The sequence below is a fragment of the Salvelinus namaycush genome, chromosome 28, assembly GCF_016432855.1.
Source record: "Salvelinus namaycush isolate Seneca chromosome 28, SaNama_1.0, whole genome shotgun sequence".
In the NCBI taxonomy this organism is placed as follows: Eukaryota; Metazoa; Chordata; class Actinopteri; order Salmoniformes; family Salmonidae; genus Salvelinus; species Salvelinus namaycush.
In genome coordinates, this window is record NC_052334.1 from 39,157,154 (window position 1) to 39,177,828 (window position 20,675).

At 44.1% G+C, this 20,675-nt stretch overlaps 1 protein-coding gene across 1 annotated transcript in view; it reads left to right on the forward strand.

Annotated features, from left to right (window-relative positions):
* The window catches only part of pacrg (PARK2 co-regulated), a 250,947-nt gene extending 243,476 nt beyond the window's left edge, over positions 1-7,471 (forward strand). Inside the window, exon 5 of the mRNA XM_038967476.1 lies at positions 7,007-7,471. Coding sequence (XP_038823404.1) covers positions 7,007-7,167 — 161 coding nt within the window. The 3' untranslated portion in view covers positions 7,168-7,471. The remainder of the gene's footprint in view (positions 1-7,006) is intronic.
* The last annotated feature ends 13,204 nt before the right edge of the window (positions 7,472-20,675 follow it).

Below are 20,675 nucleotides of genomic sequence, written 5' to 3' on the forward strand. Positions count from 1 at the left end.
TGTACCGTGTTTTGTGCTGCTACCATGTTGTGTTGCTATCATGTTGTTGTTATCTTGTGTTGCTACCGTACTGTGTTGTCATGTGTTGCTGCTTTGCTATGTTGTTGTCTTAGGTCTCTCTTTATGTATTGTGTTGTCTCTCTTGTTGTAATGTGTGTTTTGTCCTATATTTATGTTGTATTTTTTTTTATCCCAGGCCCCCGTCCCCGACAGAGGCCTTATGCCTTTTGGTAGGCCGTCATTGTAAATAAGAATTTGTTCTTAACTGACTTGCCTAGTTAAATAAAGGTAAAATAAAAAATAAAATATATACATATGCAGTGTTTGTTTACATTAGGCCTCCCGGGTGGCGCAGTGGTCTAGGGCACTGCATCGCAGTGCTAGCTGTGCCACCAGAGTCTCTGGGTTCACGCCCAGGCTCTGTCGCAGCCGGCCGCAACCGGGAGGTCCGTGGGGCGACGCACAATTGGCATAGCGTCGTCCGGGTTAGGGAGGGTTTGGCCGGTAGAGATATCCTTGTCTCAGTATGTAAAATGTAATAAAATGTATGCACTCTACTGTAAGTCGCTCTAGATAAGAGCGTCTGCTAAATGACTAAAATGTAAAAAAAAATGTAAAATGTACATTTATTTATTTATTTTGGTTTCTCATGGAGTGTGACAGTTGAACTAAGCTCATGAGGCATTTATAAGTTATATTCTTCAAGAATCAATGGATATACACACTACCGTTCAAAAGTTTGGGGTCACTTAGAAATGTCCTTGCAAAACACCAGTCTCAACGTCAACAGTGAATAGGCAACTCTGGGATGCTGGCCTTCTAGGCAGAGTTCCTCTGTCCAGTGTCTGTGTTCTTTTGCCCATCTTAATCTTTTATTTTTATTGGCCAGTCTGAGATATGGCTTTTTCTTTGCAACTCTGCCTAGAAGGCCAGCATCCCAGAGTTGCCTCTTCACTGTTGATGGTGAGACTGGTGTTTTACGGGTACTATTTAATGAAGCTGCCAGTTGAGGACTTGTGGGGCGTCTGTTTCTCAAACTAGACACTAATGTACTTGTCCTCTTGCTCAGTTGTGCACCAGGGCCTCCCACTCCTCTTTCTATTCTGGGTAGAGCCAATTTGCGCTGTTCTGTGAAGGGAGTAGAACACCGCGTTGTACGAGATCTTCAGTTTCTTGGCAATTTCTCCCATGGAATAGCCTTCATTTCTCAGAACAAGAATAGACTGATGTGTTTCAGAAGAAAGTTATTTGTTTCTGGCTATTTTGAGCCTGTAATCGAACCCACAAATGCTGATGCTCCAGATACTCAACTAGTCTAAAGAAGGCCAGTTTTATTGCTTCTTTAATCAGAACAACAATTTTCAGCTGTTCTAACATAATTGTAAAAGGGTTTTCTAATGATCAATTAGCCTTTTAAAATGCTAAACTTGGATTAGCTAACACAACATGCCATTGGAACACAGGAGTGATGTTTGCTGATAATGGGCCTATGTAGATATTCCATAAAACAATCTGCTGTTTCCAGCTACAATAGTCATTTACAACATTACCAATGACTACACTGTATTTCTGATCAAATTGATGTTATTTTAATGGACCAAAAATTTGCTTTTCTTTCAAAACAAGGACATTTCTAAGTGACCCCAAACGTTTGAATGGTAGTGTATATACAGTACCAGTCAAAGGTTTGGACACACCTACTAATTCAAGGGTTTTTCTTTATTTTTACTATTTTCTACATTGTAGAATAATAGTGAAGTCATCAAAACTATGAAATAACACATATGGATTCATGTAGTAACCAAAAAAGTGTTAAACAAATCAAAATATATTTAAGATTCTTCAAAGTAGCCACCCTTTGCATTGATGACAGCTTTGCACACTCTTGGCATTCTCTCAACCAGCTTCACCTGGAATGCTTTTCCAACAGTCTTGAAGGAGTTCCCACATATGCTGAGCACTTGTTGGCTGCTTTTCCTTCACTTTGTGGTCCAACTCATCCCAAACAATCTCAATTAGGTTGAGGTCGGGTGATTGTGGAAGCCAGGTCATCTGATGCAGCACTCCATCACTTTCCTTCTTGGTCAAATAGCCCATACACAGCCTGGAGGTGTGTTTTGGGTCAGTGTCCTTTTGAAAAACAAATGATAGTCCCACTAAGCGCAAACCAGATGTTATGGCGGTTCGCTGCAGAATGCTGTGGTATCCATGCTGGTTAAGTGTGCCTTTAAATCTAAATAAATCACTGACAATGTCACCAGAAAAGCACCCCCACACCATCACACCTCCTCCTCCATGCTTCGTGGTGGGAACCACACATGCGGAGATCATCCGTTCCCCTACTCTGCATCTCACAAAGACACAGCGGTTGAAACCAAACATTTAAAATTTGGACTCATCAGACCAAAGGACAGATTTCCACTAGTCTAATTGCTCCAAGCAAGTATCTTCTTCTTATTGGTGTCCTTTAGTAGTGGTTTCTTTGCAGTAATTCGACCATGAATGCCTGATTCATGCAGTCTCCTCTGAACAGTTGATTTTGAGATATGTTTGTTACTTGAACTCTGTGAAGCATTTATTTGGGCTGCCATCTGTGGTGCAGTTAATTGCCGATTTCGGAGGCTGGTAACTCTAATGAACTTATCCTCTGCAGCAGAGGTAACTCTGGGTCTTCCTTTCCTGTGGCGGTCCTCATGAGAGCCAGTTTCAACAAAGCGCTTGATGGTTTTTGCAGCTGCACTTGAAGAAGCTTTCAAAGTTCCTGAAATGTTCCAGATTGACAGACATGTCTTAAAGTAATATGGACTGTCGCTTCTCTTTGCTTATTTGAGCTGTTCTTGCCATAATATGGACTTGGTCTTTTACCAAATAGGGCTATCTTCTGTATACCAACCCTACCTTGTCACAACACAACTGATTGGCTCAAACGCAATATGAAGGAAAGCAATTCCACATATTAACTTTAACAAGGAAATCCTGTTAATTGAAATGCATTCCAGGTGACTACCTCATGAAGCCGGTTGAGAGAATGCCAAGAGTGTGCAAAGCTGTCATCAAGGCAAAGGGTGGCTACTTTGAAGAATCTCAAATATAAAATGTATTTTGATTTGTTTAACACGTTTTTGGTTACTACATGATTCCATATGTGTTATTTCATATTTTTGATGTCTTCACAATTATTCTGCAATGTAGAAAATAGAAAACAAATTAAGAAAAACCCTTGAATTAGTAGGTCTGTCCAAACTTTTGACTGGTACTATATAAGTTATAAGTCCAAAAATGGATGTAGCAACTACAGATTGTCTCTTTAAGTCTATCAAAAGTGTGCTCGTTTGAGCATGTGTCCATTAGACCTATGGATGTATTGTTTTTATCACCACGAATTGGGTTGAGTAATAAAAGCCCTACTTGTATTCCATAGGCTGGAATCCGCACTATGCATCTGTTGCAAGAGCTCATTTTTCATTGGCTGTTCACTGGTTTCAAAGACAATGATTGATAGGCAGCTTACATTTCTTGAATTCAACCATTATTGGTTTCAAATACACATTTAGATTTGTGAACAGCCACCCACAACAACCACAATCCGTAAGACGCAAATAGCTAAATGAGAGAGCAGCAGTGTGATTCACATCAATGTGCTATGTAGATATCAATAATACGTGATATCCGTATCGCCATAGACTACACCACTGCTGTCATCCTTACCTCCAAGCGTTTATTCAAGTTGGATAATCTTTGGATGCTGACAGCAGTCGCACCATTGGAAGACGTACAGTAGCTTGGACTGTAGCCTACAAAAACTATTCCTGCTCTTTTCCCTCAATCCATCAAACACATTTGGTGTGTCATCATAGTGGTCTCTGACTTGTGGTCAGACTCGCTCAGATGGAACAAACTTAAACTTGTGCCTTTTTTCAATGCTGATTTTAATGTCATTGAGAAAACAGAGAAGTGTCAAAGATTGTTTTAAAAGTAATCCTCGAAGTAACCATCTAGTTTTTCAAAAGTATCTGTAATCTGATATATTTTTTCAATATTTTTGCTGGTAACGTAATGAATTACAGTTACATTTTTTTTTTTTTTGATCCCTTACATGTAATCCATTACTCTCCAACCCTGCATGCATGCACGGATGCACGCACACACACATACACACACACATACACACACACACATTCTATCGGTTGTTCATCCATACACTTCCTTTACCGGTCTCATGGGCTTTGGGGACAGATTTTACTACAGTGCATTGCTCCCATTTTCCTCAAATCCAGTTTTGCATCCTATTAAGCATTTATGGTCCTCCGGCCCGGCTTGAGCCCTTAGAATTACTTTATAAAGTGCGAGAGACCGGCTAGGCCGTTAGGCCTCTGACACACACACAGTCTCACACAGTCTCGCACACACACACACACACACACACACACACACACACACACACACACACACACACACACACACACACACACACACACACACACACACACAGAGAACAAGGAGGGATATTTTGGCTCCATATTCTGCCTTTACATCTGTTGCCTCTAGTAGGCTATAACCTAGTCCAGTACTATTGGCCATCAGTCAGTTGCACAAGCGTCTCCGGACTCAGGAAACGTTTCCTCCTTAGTCATTTTGTTCCATCGTCTTTGCAAAGCTGAATGCGTGGACTTTTTTTTTTTTTTTTTTTGAATGCGAAGCAATTTTTCCTAGCTAGAAGGTTTTAGGCTATACTATACTGTATTCTCCCTTTGGTACCATCCACAACCTGTACCATAGGCAGCCTACTTACCGCATCATGTATTAAAAATGTATCAAACTAAAAGTTTATAGAAAGAGAGATGAGGAATGAGCCCAAACCTTTAGAGAAACACACAGAACACAGAGTCCTATCAGCCTAGCAGGCTACGGAGTTCAAAGTTTGCCAAACAGTAATTTCTTAACAGGCTTCTTTTTATGTGACTAGCCTTATTTGGGTTTTAACGAGCAGCTAGCAGAGAGGTGAGAACAGAAAGATTGAGGAGAAAGAAAAGAGAGAGAGAGGGAGTGAGAGAAGGCTTTTCAGAGCTTCTCTCCAGTGCTAATTGGGCTTGTGAGCGAGGGGCGCGAGGGGTCCCATTTGAAATGGGAAGAACAGGCAGGTAGGCTTCCTCTCTCTCTCTTTCTTGTTCTCGTTCTCTCTCTCACTCTCAGGTGGAGTGCCTATCTCTTTCAGTGTCTAGTGTGAGGTCAATGTGTTCCATGATATATCTCTATATGTTCTGAATCACAAATCACTCCAGGCTACGGCAAATACTGGAACTCTCCATTCTGCCACGACAAAGGGAGGGATACCTGCACTGTGTGCGTGCGTGCGTGCGTGCGTGCGTGCGTGCGTGCGTGCGTGCGTGCGTGCGTGCGTGCGTGCGTGCGTGTGTGTGTGTGTGAGACTGTGTGTGTGTGTGAGACTGTGTGTGTGTGTGTGCTGTGAGACTGTGTGTGTGTTTGCCTGTGTGAGTGCATACTTACGTGTTAAAGAACAACTCTCCAAATGTCTTTTTGGCAAGTAAAACGTTCATAAATCATTGTACCACATCATTTGCCTACAACCAACTACCAGAGGCTGATTGTATCTGTCTGTGTGGGTTTCATTCCTTCCTGATTGAACTCCCTTAGAAAAGCCCTGCTCAGTGTCTCAAGTGCGGCAGCAGGAGATTGGCAGTTTGCAGTGGCCTGATAAAGTTACAGTGTCAATCAGAGGCTGTTTTGGGGGGAGGGGAGGGAGCATCTGGAGGTGGAAGGACACTTCAGGAAGGTTTTTTGGTAACAAGTTTCCTCAGCGCTGTGGCCAGCTCTCTTTTCTAGTAGACAGCAAGGTGTGTGTGTGTGTGTGTGTGTGTGTGTGTGTGTGTGTGTGTGTGTGTGTGTGTGTGTGTGTGTGTGTGTGTGTGTGTGTGTGTGTGTGTGTGTGTGTGTGTGTGCGTGTGTAGCTCTACCATTTGCAGTAATAGCAGTCAGGCTCCACTGTACTGTAGCTAGTCCCTGTTTTTTTGTGGCAGTGGGCTGTGTGTGTTTTATATTCTCTATCCCCTGTCTACCCCGACCACACAACACACACACACTCATCTTCCTCAGGGACAGTTTTATGGCTGTGCTCTATGGCCTCCTTGTCACTGGACCACAATGGGCCTTACATAAATACTAGGAGGGTGAGAGATTGTGGTAGTGCTGTCGCTCCTCTGCTGACTCCCAGTTGAATCTGACAGAGACAGAGAGAGAGAGAGAGAGAGAGAGAGAGAGAGAGAGAGAAACAGACATACAGGCAATGTGGGCTCACCTTATATTCACACACACACACACACGCACACACACGCTCGGCTGCCTTGGGAACACCACTATGCCTCAGGTCACTGAGCATGCCCAGTTTGGAACAACACCATGATAGATAAATAACCTTTAACAAAGGACAATTGGTATGCGAAAACATCACGTGCTTTACATTGCTGTACGCTACAGGTTCATCATGCTTTCGGTCATGGTGTTATATTTGTGCTAGAGAGCCAGCGCAGGAGAGAGAGAAGAGAGAGAGAGTGTGTGTGTGTGTGTGTGTGTGTGTGTGTGTGTGTGTGTGTGTGTGTGTGTGTGTGTGTGTGTGTGTGTGTGTGTGTGTGTGTGTGTGTGTGTGTGTGTGTGTGTGTGTGTGTGTGTGTGTGTGTGTGTGAGAGAGAGCGAGAGGCCGAGAGAGAGACAGGTGGAAAGAGAGCTGAAGAGATACAGAGAAAGAAATGCAAATTGAATTCAGTGGGCAGCATTGTGTTTGAAACATCTCATTAGCTGCGGCATCAGATTTAGCGTGGCCTGGTGAAATGTATTTCTGTATCACTCTCTTAGAGGCAGTCCTGCTGCCGTGACAACAAAGCTCACTGTTTCTCCCCTCTCAGCCCATAACACCTACTGTATCTGTGTGTGTGCATGCATAGATCTCTGACAATGACCTAACACCTCGCCTCCCTCTCTATCTCCACAGTCAACTCGGGAGACGGCATCGACTACAGCCAGCAGAAGAGGGAGAACATCGGAGACCTGATCCAGGAGACCCTGGAGGTGTTTGAGCGCTACGGGGGTGAGGACGCCTTCATCAACATCAAATACATGGTGCCCACCTACGAGTCCTGCATGCTCAACTAGCTGGATGGACACCGCCGCAAAGACCCAACATCACTAACCCTTTCTTCCCCTCCCCAACTCATCCTAACTTGAGCCAACCTCTCCACACTACCTTTGTGACCCATTAAATGACTCACTGCAAGTCATTATTATTTTTCACCTGTCTGTGTAATTTGGGAATGTGCACTGTGTATTTCTACAACTGTCATGCGCTTCTTTGTCAGTTCTTTGTCACTTCACTTGTGAACGCGGGGTTCAAAAACAGAACAAAAGAACACTCACTCAAATGAATTCTCATTAAAAGCAATATTGTCGGATGCATCTTCCTATGTGTTGCTGCACTTTAATGGGGTTCTCGTTGGTGTAGACTAGATACTAAACGACCTCCTCTTTTCTACGAGTTCTCGCGACTACTTTTTGTTATGTTCCTGTGAATGAGAGTACCTCCATGTACATGTACATTTTACCCGTTGGGCACAACTCAAAAAGACCTTTACATAACAGCTGCTGAAATAATATGCAGCGGGACCCAATTATTACAAAAAAATCGTACAATATATCCCTGAAATTCAAATCTGAACCTCGAAACCAGTTCTACAGGTAGAACAGAAAACCAGCGGTAGTCCGGACTTTGTACGGTAAGATTTGAATACCCCTGCCATATATCATCGCAACGCGTTACGAATGTAATAATAATAATAGTAATACTTGTAATAATAGTGTTATTGTGTGGAACGGAAGGCAGTCGGACCCCTACTACTACTGCTGCTGCTGGGAAGTCTCCGCCCTCCATCCCATGCCGGAGCGTGCCCAGACATGTCGGGAAATGCCTGGTGAAATGAGGGCTAGCAGCATTCCAAGGGCTGCTCACTCGTTGTCACAGAACACAGTAACCTGCTTTTTTGCCTTTGAACCGTATCCCAGACACACACAGCATGTGTGTTTGTGTGAGTGTGAGACCGTTTGAATGCGTACTCATGCATGTGTGTACTCATACCTGTGTGTACATGTGCACGTACGTACGTGTGCATGTTGTTTACCTCCAACACACTCCAGTGTGACCTGGTAGGGAAGCAACACAAGTCCGTTTCTTCTACAGCATTGCCTCTCACACCAACCCAGTCACACCATCATTGTGTCTCGTCAGTCCTCTCTCTAAGGCTTGCCTTGCAGTAGCCTAGAGTACAGCACTTAATTAGGTTCTCACTCAATAAGAGCCTCTCCCCGACAACAATGGCAGAATTAGTCCGACTGCTGCTCACATCACACCACGCCGACTCACCAGAGAAAGACACTCACAAAGACACTCGCCCCAGCTCTCATGGTAACTAACGTCTACCACAAAGCATCTTTACAGCTGCACAGAGAAAATAAGTTTGGCACGAGACAACTTCATAACATCTTATTGCTCATATGTTTGGGTGCTTTGTATGTCTCTGCCAAAGGTTTATATGTTGTTGATGCTTAATACAGTAAGTCTATCATTCATGGTTTAAAAATATCCTTTCCCATAACAGTATGTTTTCTCCACTACTCCATGACTGGATCAATTCACTCAGTGCCACAACTTCAGAATTTGAGTCCGACTCCACTTCTCTTCTCCACACAAAGGGTCTGTTTTGAGCTCGATTAGGTCACATCAAAGGAACTAATCTGTGTCAAATAGAGTCTGTATTGTGTGTCGATCACTCTGGACCAATGCTCATTTAGGTAGGTGAGAGTGCAGAAGCGGAAATTGACATTGGCCTCCAGCAGGGCTGATCAGTAATGTAGACACGCGCACACACACACACACACGTGTACACACACACACACACACACACACTGGCATCCAATAGATCAGAGTAGTAACACACACATAAACCCTACTAGCATCAAATCTAGGCAGTGTATTGGCCTTCTACATCCAAACGTTTGTCAGGTGTGCGCTACTGGTAGTAAAGTCAGGTGCAGGAGAGCAGAGAGTTGTGAACAGGCGCACACTTTATTGAGTCAGGAGAAACCAACAGACGGACGCAACTGTGTCAAAACCTCCAGCCAATAGGCAAACGTGCAAAACGCGCAAAACAGTCACAATAATTTATGTTTAACAATAAACATTTTCGTGAACAACACGGTATAAGCAAACCAGTCTGGCGCGTCAACAATAAACACGTAACACAAACAATTTCACACAAAGACATGAGGGGGAACAGAGGAATAAATACATGCGGTGTGATTGGGGAATGAAAACCAGGTGTGCAGGGAACAAGACAAAACAAATGGATCAATGAGAAATGGAGCGGCGATGGCTAGAAAGCCGGTGACGTCGAACGCCGCCCGAACAAGGAGAGGAGCCGACTTCGGCGGAAGTCGTGACAACGTTAGAGCCAAGCAACAGAGCAAGAGCTGTTCATGCAAGGGGAGTGCAAACTGAAACGAGCACGAAAAGAGAGCAAATAAGGCATTATTTGGCCTCATCTGAAGCTTTGCACTAGACTGCGTCTGATTTGCCTCGGACCGGATCACTGGCGTGGAGGGCCCAGCGTGAAATGAAACGAGTTGAATTTTTGTTTTTGTGTTGTCGAAATGAAATGGGTCACCTTAAAAGAGCAACATTCATTTCTGAGACCACTGCTGCTGACCAAAGTCTAACTTCCCTCTTGAAGTATAATGAGCTATTTTTCACTTTGTCACCCTGTGTGCCAATCCGAAAACCTAGAAGCGCTGTGTTCCCAAAACTGAGAAAATCCTTTAAAGCTGCAAGACTTTGTCCTCTGATAGAAAAAAGGATTTGAATGTTTTTTTATTCCAGATGATTTTAGAGGGTTCGTTGATTCACTCACTGCCTATTGTGAAATTTCGGCCTGCTGGGTGTTTTGGAGTTTAATATTGATCGACACTTTATTCAAACGTTTTACAATACCTCTGTATTTGGGTGTTCAGGTTTTCCTGATACCCTAAACGTGTGTTGAGAATATTAAGGAAATTCTCTGGCTTTGCTAAAATAGCACAAGCCCCAAATCCAAGGTATGAAGTTGCTGATAGTATTTGTGCCGTGTAAGGTTTCCTATAATGTTAGCATTGTAAAGCTGTGTGTGTGTGTGTGTGTGTGTGTGTGTGTGTGTGTGTGTGTGTGTGTGTGTGTGTGTGTGTGTGTGTGTGTGTGTGTGTGTGTGTGTGTGTGTGTGTGTGTGTGTGTGCAAGAAAAGAAACACTGAAGAATGTGGGAGAGAAACCACAGTACTGTAAAGAAAGTACAGTACTGTAAAGAAAGCACTGATCTGGTTTGACAGACTTCAATAGTTATGATTTCTGTGTACAAACATTCAGCACATCCATGGAAAGAATTCAGAGCAAGGATCTGACACCTATGCAATGTGAGTGAAGCCTTCCCATTGGGTCCTAATGTAACCGTCCCTCGAGTCCTACAACAACCCACTATAGGCATGCCCATTGCCCAATGAGTGCCCCGGCATTTCTGCTCTCTGGCCCTCTTCCACCTTTGGTACAGGGTTGTTAATGGAAGAGGGAAATAGCTTTCCCTAATCCCCAACCTGGCCTTATCCTTACTCTGTGCTACAATGTGGGCCCCTGGAGGGTCACCCCAGACCCTGGGCATTCCTGGTGGGTGCAGTCACTCAGCGCTACAAACTTTGCCCTCGACAGCTGCCTCCGCGGCTCACTGACTGGCAATAAACCCCCCCTACAACTGGCCCAGCTAGAGCTAATGCCATGCTAAACTAGCCCTTCTGTTAGCGCTTGTTCCATTAGCTCGCTGGCCACTCTGCTGCAGAAGGTCACTTTCACAGAGCTCAAGTGTGTCCTTGGTGTGTCTCCGTCTTGCCGCATCATAGCGGTGGCAGGCGAACAAAGGCTTTTGTAACGGTGAGCCAACAGAGCGACACAAAGGCGATGGAAATAGCCCCGTTGTGCGCTGTGAACGAATAGGAGTGTCTGAGAGAGAGAAAGAGGGGGGGAAAGAGAGCGCAAGATATGGAAAGAAGAGAGAGAAAGAATGAGAGAGAGAGAAACAGATAGAGACAAAGAAAGCGTGAGGGAAAGAGAGAGAGCAAGAGACAGAGAGATTGCGGCAGAGTGTGTGTGTGTGTGTGTAAAGGCAGAGGTTTTGAGACAGTGGCGAGGAGGACTCCTGGAAAGAGAGAAATGGATCCCGAAAGAGGGGGACAGGGGCTGTTGTGTCACCTGGTGGGAAGTGAGCTGTCTAGTCAGTCAGCTGCAGAATAGGACCGCAGGTTGCGGCCAGCTCCTCTCACACACTCAACCAGACGGGAAAAAAGAACAAAGGTAGAGGATCGCTGACAACTGGACCTTTTACGACACGACTGTGGCTCACTTCTCTGTACAAACAAACTGTGTGTGATTGAACCTGTTTCTGTCTGTATCTTTCTCCCTCTCTCTATTCATCTCATTGTTGGTTCTACGCCATATTATAGAAACTTTTTTGCAACATCCACCTACACACATCGCTAGGCGACAGGTAGCCTAGTGGTTAGAGCGTTGGGCCAGTAACTGAAAGGTTGCTGGCTCGAATCCCTGAGGTGACAAGGTAAAAATCTGTTCTTCTGCCCCTGAACAAGGCAGTTAACCCACTGTTCCCCGGTAGGCTGTCATTGTAAATAAGAATTTGTTGTTAACTGACTTGCCTAGTTAAATAAAAAAAAATGTTTTGTTGTGCTCACAATGACTACTGGCTGGTATTGTGGTGATCCTAGCCAGTTGTGGCATACCTGCACCACGGCACACTCCAAACCCACTGACCTCCTTAATGCAGTTCAGTGCAGCAATGTGTCTCAGAAAGCTGGTCTCAAAAGGCAGATAGAAGTAACGATGAAGGAAGGGGAGGACGGCGCAAATGAAATAAACGGCCCACGTGTAACGGCTGTCTAATTCCTCCTCGGATGAGGAGAAGGAGTAAGGGTCGGACCAAAACGCAGCGTTGTTTGATGACATAATGAATATTTATTGAAGACAAGACGAACACGAAAAACACTTGGAAAATAACAAAACGACGTAGACAGACCTGAACTTGAGAACTTACATAAACACGAAGAACGCACGAACAGGTAAGACTAGCCGAACGAACAAACGAAACAGTCCCGTGTGGTGCAACAGACACAGGAACAATCACCCACAAACAAACAGTGAGAACAGCCTACCTTAATATGGTTCTCAATCAGAGGAAACGTCAAACACCTGCCTCTAATTGAGAACCATATCAGGCAACACATTTAACCCAACATAGAAACACATAACATAGAATGCCCACCCCAACTCACGCCCTGACCAACTAAACACATACAAAAACAAGGAAAACAGGTCAGGAACGTGACACCACGTGGACGTTTTTTTCGCGGGCACCATGGAGATTTATTTATCTCCGGTGCCAATGCACCAGGTGTCAGATCTGAGGTTTAATTCAATTCAAGAGTAGGATAAGGGGGAACACTTTCAAAGGAAGCTCGTATTACGTTTGCCTCCTAGTACTTTCTGAAATAAATATTAATAAACAGAGATGCCGCTATAACCAATACAATCTCTCCATCCTATTTATTTTTTGACCTACATGTGTAGCAATATAGTGTGTTTTTATTATCGGTGTAGAACCGTCTGTATGCAAATCTCACAGGAGACTTTACTACACGTTCAACCCTTCTTCTCCTTGGAAGGACGTGATCAATGAGGAGGCTCTCACTCCAGGTGCCCTCTTCCTCTCCCTCATCCGCAGGTCTTATTAAATTTGGCTGAAGAAATTCGCCTTGGCCCCTAAGACTCTCATGAACTTCTACAGATGCACCATTGAGAGCATCCTGTCGGGCTGTATCACCGCTTGGTACGGCAATTGCTCTGTCCGCAACCACAGGGCTCTCCAGAAGGTGGTGGGGTCAGCCTAGCGCATCATCGGGGGCACACTGCCTGCCAACCAGAACATCAGCACCTGGTGTCACAGGAAGGCCAAGAAGATCATCAAGGACCTCAGTCTGTTCACCCTGCTACCATCTAGAAGGCAGAGACAACATAGATGCATCATAGCTGGGACGAAGAGACTGAAAAACAGCTTCTATCTCCAGGCCATCAGACTGTTAATAGTCGCCACTAGCCGGCCAACAGCCAGTACCCTGCACTGAACTTAGCCACTGTTACCACCCGGTATTCTACCCTGCACCAGAGAGACTGCTGCCCTATGTACATAGTCATTGAACACTGGTCACTTCAACAATGTTTACATATTGTTTTAACCACTTCATATGTATATACTGTATTCTAGTCAAGCCTCATCCTACATAACTACTGCTATACAAATCAAATGTACATGTATATATAGCAATTTTTACATCAGCAGATGTCACAAAGTGCTGATACAGAAACCCGGCCTAAAACCCCAAACAACAAGCGCTGCAGATGTAGAAGCACAGTGGATAGAAAAAACTCCCTAGAAAGGCAGGAGCCTAGGAAGAAACCTTGAGAGGAACTAGCCTCTGAGGAGTTGCCAGTCCTCAACTGGCTGTGCCGGGTGGAGATTAAGGCCATTAAGGCTAGATTGTTTTTCAAGATGTACACACCTTTTCTATTCATATACTGTCCATAATGTTTATACACACCACTATATACACACACATACAGTTGAAGTCGGAAGTTTACATACACCTCAGCCAAATACATTTAAACTCAGTTTTTCACAATTCCTGGCATTTAATCCTAGCAAAAATTCCCTGTTTTAGGTCAGTTAGGATCACCACTTTATTTTAAGAATGTAAAATGTCAGAATAATAATAGAGAGAATGATTTATTTCAGCTTTTATTTATTTCATCACATTCCCAGTGGGTCAGAAGTTTACATCCACTCAATTAGTATTTGGTAGCATTGCCTTTAAATTGTTTAACTTGGGTGAATTGTGGCCCATTCCTCCTGACAGAGCTGGTGTAACTGAGTCAGGTCTGCCCACAAATTTTCTATAGGATTGAGGTCAGGGCTTTGTGATGGCCACTCCAATACCTTGCCTTTGTTGTCCTTAAGCCATTTTGTCACAACTTTGGAAGTATGCTTGGGGTCATTGTCCATTTGGAAGACCCATTTGCGACCAAGCTTTAACTTCCTGACTGATGTCTTGAGATGTTGCTTCAATATATCCACATAATTTTCCGTCCTCATGATGCCATCTATTTTGTGAAATGCACCAGTCCCTCCTGCAGCAAAGCACCCCCACAACATGATGCTGCCACCCCCGTGCTTCACGGTTGGGATGGTGTTCTTCGGCTTGCAAGCGTCCTCATTTTTTCCTCCAAACTTAATGATGGTCATTATGGCCAGTTCTATTTTTGTTTCATCAGACCAGAGGACATTTCTCTAAAAAGTAAGATCTTTGTGGAGGTCTACAATTTTTTTTCTGTGTCATGCACAAAGAAGATGTCCTAACCAACTTACCAAAACTATAGTTTGATAACAAGAAATTTGTGGAGTGGTTGATGGTTTAATGACTCCAACATAAGTATATGTAAACTTCCGACTTCAACTGTACATACAGTACCAGTCAATAGTTATAACACACCTACTCATTCAAGGGGTTTTCTTTATTTTACTATTTTCTACAATGTAGAATAATTGTGAAGACATCAAAACTATGAAATGAAACATATGGAATCATGTAGTATCCAAAAAAGTGTTAAACACATCAAAATATATTTGAGATTTGAGATTCTTCAAAGTAGCCACCCTTTGCCTTGATGACAGCTTTGCACACTCTTGGCATTCTCTCAACCAGCTTCATGAGGTAGTCACCTGGAATGCATTTAAATTAACAGGTGTGCCTTGTTAAAAGTTCATTTGTGGAATTTCTTTCCTTCTTAATGCGTTTGTGCCAATCAGTTGTGTTGTGACAAGGTAGGGGTGGTACACAGAAGATAGTCCATATTATGGCAAGAACAGCTCAAATAACCAAAGAGAAACTGCAGTCCATCATAACTTTTAGACATGAAGGTCAGTCAATCCGGAAAATGTCAAGAACTTTTAAAATTTCTTCAAGTGCGGTCGCAAAAACCATCAAGGGCTATGATGAAACTGGCTCTCATGAGGACCGCCACAGGAAAGGAAGACCCAGAGTTACCTCCGCTGCAGAGGATAAATTCATTAGAGTTACCAGCCTCAGAAATTGCAGCCCAAATAAATGCTTCATAGAATTCAAGTAACAGACACATCTCAACATCAACTGTTCAGATGGGACTGCGTGAATCAGGCCTTCATGGTTGAATTGCTGCAAAGAAACCAATACTAAAGGACACCAATAATAAGAAGAGACTTGCTTGGGCCAAGAAAGACAATCAATGGACATTAGACTGGTGGAAATCGGTCTTTTGGTCTGATGAGTCCAAATAAAAATGTTTGGGTTCCAACCGCCGTGTCTTTGTGAGACGAAGAGTAGGTGAACGGAAGATCTCTGTATGTGTGGTTCCCACCGCGAAGCATGGAGGAGGAGATGTGACGGTGTGGGGGTGCTTTGCTGGTGACACTGTTGGTAATATATTTAGAATTCAAGGCACACTTAACCAGCATGGCTACCACAGCATTCTGCAGCAATACGCCATCCCATCTGGTTTGCAATTAGTGGGACTATCATTTGTTTTTCAACAGGACAATGACCCAACACACCTCCAGGCTGTGTAAGGGCTATTTGACCAAGAAGGAGAGTGATGGAGTGCTGCATCAGTTGACCTGGCCTCCACAATCACCCATCCTCAACCCAATTGAGATGGTTTGGGATGAGTTGGACAGCAGAGTGAAGGAAAAGCAGCCAACAAGTGCTCAGCATATGTGGGAACTCCTTCAAGACTGTTGGAAAATCATTCCAGGTTAAGCTGGTTGAGAGAATTCCAAGAGTGTGCAAAGCTGTCATCAATGCAAAGGGTGGCTACTTTGAAGAATATAAAATATATTTTGATTTGTTTAACACTTTTTTGGTTACTACATTATTCCATATGTGTTACAGTATTTAAAATGTTTGACTGGTACTGTATATACTACATGACCAAAAGTATGTGGACACCTGCTCGTCGAACATCTCATTCCAAAATCATGGCATTAATATGGAGTTGGTTCACCCTTTGCTGCTATAACAGCCTCCACTCTTCTGGGATGGCTTTCCACTAGATGTTGTAACATTTCTGCGGGACTTGCTTCCATTCAGCCACAAGAGCATTATTGAGGTCGGGCACAGATGTTGGGCGTTTCGATCTGGCTCGCAGTCGGCGTTCCAACTCATACCAAAAGTTTTCGATGGGGTTGACGTAGGGCTCTGTGCAGGCCAGTCAAGTTCTTCCACACCGATCTTGAAAAACAGTTCTGTATGGACCTCGCTTTGTCGTGAAAAGGCCTTCTCGAAACTGTTGCCACAAAGTTGGAAGCACAGAATCGTCTAGAATGTCATTGTATGCTGTATCTTTAAGATTTCCCTTCACTGGAACTAAGGGGCCTACCCCGAACCATGAAAAACAGCCCCAGACCCTTATTCCTCCTCCACCAAACTTTACAGTTAGCACTATGCATTGGGGCAGGTAGCGTTCTCCTGGCATCCGCCAAACCCAGATCCATCCGTCAGACTGCCAGACGGTGAAGCGTGATTCATCACTCCAGAGAACGTGTTTCCACTGCTCCAGTCCAAGAGCTTTACACCACTCCAGCCAACGCTTGGCATTGGACATGGTGATCTTAGGCTTGTGTGCGGCTGCTCGGCCATGGAAAACCATTTCATGAAGCTCCCATCGAACAGTTCTTGTGGTGACGTTGCTTCCAGAGGCAATTTATTACTCAGCAGTGAGTGTTGCAACTAAGGACAGACGATTTTTACGCGCTTTGGCACTCGGCGGTCCCGTTCTGTGTGCTTGTGTGTTCTACCACTTCGCGGCTGAGCTGTTGTTGCTCCTAGATGTTTCCACTTCACAATAACAGCACTAACAGTTGACCGGGGCAGCTCTAACAGGGCAGAAATTTGACCAACTGACTTGTTGGAAAAGTGGCATCCTATGACGGTGCCATGTTGAAAGTCAATGACCTCTTCAGTAAGGCCATTCTAATGCCAATGTTTGTCTATGAAGATGGAATGGCTGTGTGCTCGATTTTATACACCTGTCAGCAATAAGTGTGGCTGAAATAGCCGATTCCATTAATTTGAAGGGGTGGCCACCGATTTTTGTGTATATATATATATATATGTATTCCGGACTCTGACATTGTTCCTTATGATATTTCTTAATTTATTTTTGTTTTGGGGGATTTGTCTGTATTATTTTGTATTGTTAGGTATTACTGCACTGTTGGAGTTAGAAACATAAGCTTTTTGCTGCACCTACATAACATCTGCAAAATATGTGTACGCGACTTATACATTTTGATTTGACTCACAAACATTCTCCATACTCCTCTGCCTCATACAAACACACACACGCATGCACGCACACGCACGCACACACATACACACACACACACACACACACACACACACACACACACACACATGCATGGACAACATACATGCACACGCACACACTCTCTCTCTTTCTTATCTGCTGTGGGGCTAGGAGTACCCCCACCCTGTTTACAATCATGGTTACAGTTGTAGCATTGGCAGGATTTCCACCTGAGCTCTAGCCATTCGTAGACTTTTCAGATGTGCTTCTCGCAGTTTGTCCCCAGTTTGTCAGAGTGACCCATGGTTTAGGACGCTGTAGGTCATTGGAGTGCCATTGGGCTGACTTTTGTCCCGCTGACTGATGAATGGCAGGCAGGTTGGGGGGAAATTTGTCCTATCAAGAGGTGGCTGCAGCTGTTCTAGTTCTATCAACCTCCCTCCCTCCTCCCCCTGTGACAACAGCCACGCATGCCATTCCACCGAGTGGACGAACCACTAATAGAAAAAGGCAATGCGCCAAGGTGACCTTCAACAGAAGCGCTATTCCATGTAACATCTGAGGACTTTTGAACAATAACACTTGTTACACTTGCAAACCAAGCTTGCCATCTCTTCACCAAATCCATCATCCATCCATTCATCCAATGCCATGTCGGGATCAGCCCTGCTTTAGGGTGAAAAGGTGAAAAGACTCAAATATATCATTGAGAAGGTGCCAAGGAGGTTATGGAAAATGTTGCCTTAGAAAACAAAATATACAGTCCTTGGCTTTACCCCTCCACTCTCAGTGACCAGCTGCGCCTGTGACCTGTGGCCTGTGGCCTGTGGCATTTACGGACAGACAGCGCCTGCCCGGGGGCTTGATTAGAGCACTGCATTGGTGCCGGGGAGCCACATCCATCATGTGATATCTGTCGCCACGCTGCTGACTGGATTAGAGTCCTAATTCACCACCACCCAGGCTGACGGAGCTGCTGATTGCTGAGGATGGGTAAAAAACGAGAGGGTAAAAAAGAAGGGAAAGGAGCCGCTCCACTTTGAGCCTCCTCTGACCCCCCCCGACCTGTGGAGAATGGAGGAATACTATTGACCCCCCACCCCCCATGCACTAACACACACACTGCATCTAACCCTCTCCCCACCAAACACACAACCACAAAGGGACACACTTATAATCATCTCAGGTACTCAGAGGTCTCCTGGGGTTCATTTGTGTGTGTGTTATGTACAGTATGCCTTGTTTTACCCACCTCTCAAACAATGTGCTTACTTCTCTTTTCTATTTCACCCTCTCTCTCTCCCATGGATTTGTCTGTAATTGACCCAGATTCAGGCAGCATATTTGCCTGTAGGTATCCAGTAGTAGGCTATAGAACACAAGAACACAAATGGGAAAGAAAATGGGTTTTGTTACGCACATTTTGTGCTGTGTGTATGTTTGTTAACAGGGCCTTTGGGCCTCAGCATCGCTACTGCTGTGATAGAGAATGTTACAACAGCTTTATCACAGTGTTATCTCAACCTAGCTGGAATAATTTCCTTGACTTGCTTGTGGCAGTGGCCTCTGATGCCAGGAACTGTGGCCCCTCAGTGGCCCTTTAACACCCTCTTCAAAAGGAGCTAAACGAACGCATGTTCACAAAATAATCCGGAGCCTCAATAATTGGATTAATTGTTAAAAGGAGCCCGTGTTATTAAATAAAATATGAAAACACAGGGGTTGGGGGTGCAATGGGGGTGATTAACACTATATCTCAGCTGTACACTAGCTCGCTGCCAAGACAGTCACTCTCTCTCATACACACTCACACACATCTACACCACGAGCATGTGACCCTTAGAAACAAAGCCAGGCACAAGGTACAAATTACCATGCGCGCCAATGGAGATAAAAAAATAAACACATTTTCAAAGCTTGAAATAAATGCCAGATCTTTTTGATTCCCGAAATCTGTGACTTTTCTCGATCACTTTGGTTCAAATAAGGGAGGTGGTGAAAAAGGGAAACATAAAGCAAACACCATGAACAATTTGGCTATCTCTGAGTCACAGAAAATAAGGGTTTATTTTTCTATCTTCCTAGTTTTTTCCCCCTGTATTGCCCAGTGTGTTATCTCTCCTTTAAGTAAAAGGGACCTGATCCAGTTATCTATCCTTTAAAAATAAAAATCCAGATATTTGTGATGTGTTTTCACCGCCGGTATTGCGTACATTCACAGCAGTTCTTTGGTAATTGGAAGAGAGGGGGCACACATATCTTACCCCAGGCGTAAATTGCATGTTGGAGGCTTTTTTCCTCTGACGGATGGCAACACAATCATGTGGATAAATGTCTTAAGATCTGGTATGTCAGTGTTAATGATATTTCTACTTTGTTGTCTTGTTCGATGTACCACAGCTTGAGATGGCTAATTGTAGCAGCTTAGTGTGAGGGACAGATATTACAACAACACAATGTTTTAGAATTACAATGATTAATAGACCTCATTCTTTTTCTATGGGCAAACATATCACATCTCCCCTCCTGCAGTGATAGATCCAGGGACACGTTCAGCAGGACACGTTTTGGAACATGCATATAGAAATATGTCATGTAGAACAAACAATGCTCTCCAGCATGTAGAACAAGGAATTATGTCGGTGCTATTCACTGCATTTCTATCTGCAACGTTTAACAACTGAACGTGGCCCTGGAATGAAGTGTATCACTGAGGGCTGACACGACGGCTAAAGCAGGTCACAGTGCAGCTGGTTAGTATTCATACGCCAAAGCAGAGGGACTACTTCCACAAAAGGCAGATAGACTACAGTGAACCAATTGAATAGGGGCCAAGGTCAAATTCGCAGATTTAGGTGGGCCGCGCTCAGTCGACAGCTGCCAAAATTAGAACATGACAGGGTTTCTTTGAATTAGACAATTACGGAACGACCCAGGTGGCTCCATTGTGTGGGCTATTGATCATCTGCATTGAGTTCAGCTTCAATGGATATGGAAAGGTCTGTCCAAGGAAGGGGCAGTCCTGTTATAATAGCCTAGGCATGTACTGATTATTGTCACATTGATTAATTCATCCAAAGCGGACCTTGAGAGGTATTTTAGGGAGCTGTTTTCGATTTTAAATGTCA